We start from the raw sequence: 5,155 nt of genomic DNA, 5'->3' as shown, positions 1-5,155 counted from the left end.
GGATCTTATCATTCATCTGCAATCTTCATGGAGTGTGAAAACCATAACTGCAAATTGTCGTTTACCCCCGTTATTATAACATGCTTATGAAAATCATATTCACATAGCTCAATACATTTCACAAAGGTCAAATTGTCCTGTGGGAATTACAGATAGATGCTGTACTACTGAATCAGTAAATAATACATTTACATTTTATTTGGAGTGGGTGGGATTTAATTTGTACAGCACCAGTACAACAACCCCACAGTTGACAATTATGCAGCTTAAGGAAATATCTAGCGTATTGTAGCTGGATAACTCAAAATCAATGAATTTTAATTAATACAATCACAAATGAAATTCTTAAATAACAGTGAAGCAAAAGTAGATGCTGAAACCTAAATAGGATACATATTGATTTGCTACAAATAGTAAATGGACTGCCTTTACTGTATATAGCGCCTTTCCACTCCTTCGAGTGTCAAAGCGCTTTACATTATATGCCTCACATTCAGCCATTCACACACCGGTGGCCGTGGCTGCCACTCTTGGTACCTCCCTGCCACCAGAAGCAATTTGGGTTAAGTATCTTGCTCAAGGACACATCGATGGGGTCAGACCATAGAGGTAGAAAATAACACTAGAGAGGACACAGCAATTTGCGACAGCACTGGGAAATGGCAGCTGGAGCTTCCCAACTTCCGTAGGTAGGGTAGGTAACTTCAGGCAATGCAAGTCAATGGAGAACACGCCCACCCCTGTCAAGAAATTAACTAAAACTGTGTAAATATGAAGTAACACTATAATCAAAGACCAGATTTGAAATGTCAGGCTAAATATCTACTTAAATCATATGAGTCGATAAAATACATTTAAAAATCAAATAATATCTTTTATGAACATAGTTAGCAACACGCTTCAACTACTGTCCTTGTATAGTGTGTTGATGGACATTTTCACATGATTAAGCCATTTTTGACAGAGGTGAGCCTCGTTCTCCGTTAATTTCCATTTCTCTGATCTACCTACAGATAATGGCCGCTACAGATTGCCGTAAAAAGGGGGGCGGGGTCCTCTCTAGTGTTATTTTCTACCTCTATGGGTCAGACAGAGCAGGGCTCAAACCTGCAACCTTCTGGTTGCCGAACGGCTCCTCTACCACCTGAGCCACCACCGCCCAAAAACATGAAGGAGAAATAAAAGAACAAGACAGTGGTATCTGAACAAATCACATTGTAAACTGGCATGATCTGGCTTCACTTCATTTACAATTAGAGGTTTCTTTTCCCTTGGTAACCAGTCCTCGTCTTACTGGGTAAAACATGACAAAGTATACAGTGTATAGACCCCAGATTTGAAGATGAAGTATTAGGGATAATGATTTTAACTTGGATCCCTTTTCTCCAGGAATACTGGGAACACCCATGACACTGGGTGTCATCCCAGACAGTTTTTTCCCTTTTCTTTTGTTCAGGGAGGATATTAGGACACATTTTCTTCAGACATCATTCTGTATGTACACTGGCTTCAACACAACCAACAACAACAATCACAGCCACACATCCTGGCTTCAGCACACCTTGCCATTTTCAAACTTTGCGACTTAGCCTGAGTCCTGCATTGCGGCCATGCAGCAAATGGATTAATTCCCAAGGATTGAATATTATTATTTGAATGATTTGGTGTACTACTGTACATACTATCACAAGGTAGTGTGACAGGGATTGAATGCACCTGTTGAACCCCGAGCAGGGACAGTATTGATCCCGATGGAAATTAAGGCCAATTCAGAAATGTGCTCACCTCCTCCCACCCAGTTTGCAAATCTTCCTGTTTTTTTTTGCCCTCGCTAAATGTCCATACAGCAAACTATATAATTCCCAAGAATTCCAAGGAATTTCCAGGATACATGTAGGCTTTCAATGACTTCCCAACATGTTGAAGCAAAGCATTCCACTCTGCAAATGTCAATGTCCAACACAATGTGAGGAGGCCTTTGCTTCTCCTACACCTACGCCAATCCAGTTCATCTGCCTATTTGCCTCTTCTGTTCACGAACTGGTATCCTCATCTGTCGCATCCAGCTAGGTTATGAGTCTGAGGAACCTTGTGGTTGGGTGAAGGATCCTGGGGTCCCCAAGGTCCACACCACATTCAAAGCTATAGGACTCAATGGAGGGCAGGAACCCAATGAAAGACCTCGTGTTAGATCCTTAGTGTTGCTGACATGACGACAGAAACATCTTTTGGTGTTACTGTGTTGTGTTGTGTCAAGCACAGTGGAACCTAAGGTACTATTGAAGAATGTCAAAGCAAAGTATGTTGAAGTATATTGGATCCACTGAGTAGAGGTGTACAGATTCCCATTGTACAGTCATTTAACTGATTCCCTTATTCATCAGAAACTGTTCTCCTCCTCAGCTGCGCTCAGACAGGAAGTGCATCTGAGAAACTGTATTGTGGGGCGCAAGATCCCCTAAGTCTCTCAGTCCCACCACACTCAAATGTACTATTGGACTCAGGGACCCCAGGGTAGTGCCGCTGAGATGATGACAGAAACCTATTTTGGTGCATTTTGTGTAATGTTGAAGAATGTCGAAGCAAGGTGTGTGCAGCACTATATCAAATCCAGTGTATGAAGAGGCCATCAAAGAAAAGATGGAACAGAGATTATATGTAATGTGGAGAAAAGTCTTGTGGTATATTTACTGTGCTGGATCCAGTGTGGAAAGGTTCAAGGCTCATACATCAAGCTATTAAAGTGATTTCCTTATTACCTCGGCCAAGGAGGTTATGTTTTCGGTCCTTTTGGTTTGTCAGACTGTCTGTTTGTTAGGTTGTCTGTCAGCAGGATAACTCAAAAAGTTATGAAAGGATTTGGATGAAACTTTATGGAGTTGTTGGAAATGACCAGAGGAACAAGTGATTACATTTTGGTGATGATCCGGATAACGATCTGGAACCAGGAATTTTTTAAGATTCTTCAGCATTGCTAGACTAGAAATCTAGATGCCCCTAGTGACGGCAAATTGAATTGCGGGACAGTGCGAATTTTGACATTCCAGTTTCCAAGGTTCTCCGGTTTCTATAGGGTGTTACATAGTCGAATGTTCTATCAAACAGCTTCCTTGGCTGAGTTCTGCACTCTCTGAGGGCATTTCTAGTTGATCTCCAATTTATTCAGAAATAAAATATAAAAATATAATAAAATAAAACTGGTTTCCTCCTCTGCTGCACCCTGCCAGGGCATCAGTCAGAGGAACCGTGTGGAGAGTGAAGGATCCCAAGATCTCACAGTCCCACCACACCTGATATTCAAGGACTTAATGAAGCCCTGGGAATCTGTGATAGATCCTTAGCGCTGTCAACATAATGACAGAAGCATATTTTGGTGCTACTGTGTCAGGTTGTGTCAAAGTCATTGAAACTTGATGAGCTACGTATTGAAGAATGCCAGGTGATGTTGAAGAAAGTCCAAAGCAAAGTGTGTTGAGAAACGGTGTGCTGTACTATAATGAATGCAGTGTGGAGAGTCCCTTTACACAGCTATTTTAATAACTGATTCCCTTATTGATCTCTTATATTATTTATTCAGAAACTGGTCTCTTCCTCTGCTGCCCCCAGCCAGGGTGTGAGTCTGAGGAACCGTGTGGTGGGTGTGGTGGGAGCGGGATCTCGCGGCCTCTCTGCGGTCCCACCACCCTCATAACCAAAGGTACTGAAGGACTCTATGGAGCTCAGGGACCCCGTGGTGGACCCTGTCCCCTCAAAGGCGTACGACCGCAGGCAGTCGAACGGCGCTGCATAGGGGTCCTGGTCGGCCTCCTCCAGCCGGTCCATTATAAACTGCCGGAAGACCTCGTCCTCGGGCCCGATGAGGTGGGAGTGCCGCAGGGACATGCGGATGCTCGCCGCCACCTCCTCGCGCCGGAGACGACGATCCCGCCGTTTGGGGTGCGGGCGAAGGGGCACCACCGGACCCGGCATTGTTCGGCACCCGTTGGTCTGGCTGCTGGTGGGTTCGGAATACCTCAGGACTTTCTCAGAATACTCCAGGGTGTCCATCTCGTCCGCGGAGAGCTTCTCCTGGGTCCTCTTCCTGTGTCTCCGCACCGCAAAGATTAATGTAGACAGGACTGATGGGGGACAGAGAGGAGAGACGTAAGACACACACAGCCAGGGCTCTATACTTTTATCATCACCAGCCAAAATGGCTAGTAGATGATAATCTTACTGTACTAGCCAAACACACACTCACTAACGGGTCAAAGTGACTAGTATGTTGGTCTTTTCTACCAGCCAAACTGAAATTTCACCAGCATTCTGCCGGTTTGCTGGTGTTAATTTAGAGTCGTGCACTCAGCACATTGCTCAAATAGTACAGTACTGTAGGCTATGTAAAACTCACAAAGCAATTCAATGACTATTCAAGTCTTGCAATCGCTCATGAAGTGCTATTAGAGTGGCCCATGTCTTATTTTCGTCATATATGAGTGAGCACACATACAGTACACATTCCATTGTAACATAAAAAATGTTTATATGTTACAATAACGGCATTGTAGATGTAGACGAACAGAAATGAACCACTTTAATAGTATATTATGTAATAGTATAATATGAACCATATAGGACTTAAAAAACACATCATTTTAGTATGTTTCATGTATTTCTATTTCATATGGGAGAATGTAAGAATAAGAATGAGTGTTTTACAGCTACACCAGGCAGCGCAGATATCGGCACCTCAGCTGCCTATTAAGCCAATTACTTCTCTAAATGAGATGGGTCTCGGTCATCAATCTCTCCCTTTTCAAACCCATATATTACTGCATACAAAATAATAACCCTTTTACCATTTGGTAATTTGAACTGCTGAACATATTCTAAGAAACAGGCTTGGGTTTGTAATTTGTGGGACTTAGTCTTCGTTTTGTCCCAGCATTAATTTTCAAGAATTGTAATATGTGGGAAAATATTAAAGAGTGAAGTCTTATTAAGAGCAGTGGGTAATAAATTAGAATTTTAGATGTTGCAGAGAGACTTTCTGCAGGTCAGAAAGCCATGTAAAATCAGAGTTTCAAAAAGATTTCAGCTATATACTGATAAAGTTCAACAAAACAGCTCTAGAATAATTGCCTTTGTCGTTTAACAAACTGCATGTGTACAAGTG

At 42.6% G+C, this 5,155-nt stretch overlaps 1 protein-coding gene across 1 annotated transcript; it reads right to left on the bottom strand.

Moving 5' to 3' along the window:
* Positions 1-207: 207 nt before the first annotated feature.
* Positions 208-4,439, bottom strand: LOC134454937 (cadherin-19-like). Its single transcript, XM_063206023.1, has one exon. The coding sequence runs from the start codon at positions 4,045-4,047 to the stop codon at positions 3,574-3,576; it is 474 nt and encodes a 157-aa protein (XP_063062093.1). The 5' UTR covers positions 4,048-4,439; the 3' UTR covers positions 208-3,573.
* Positions 4,440-5,155: the final 716 nt, after the last annotated feature.

The sequence above is a fragment of the Engraulis encrasicolus genome, chromosome 9 (genome assembly GCF_034702125.1).
Source record: "Engraulis encrasicolus isolate BLACKSEA-1 chromosome 9, IST_EnEncr_1.0, whole genome shotgun sequence".
NCBI lineage: Eukaryota > Metazoa > Chordata > Actinopteri > Clupeiformes > Engraulidae > Engraulis > Engraulis encrasicolus.
This window is presented reverse-complemented; position numbering and strand designations above follow the sequence as displayed.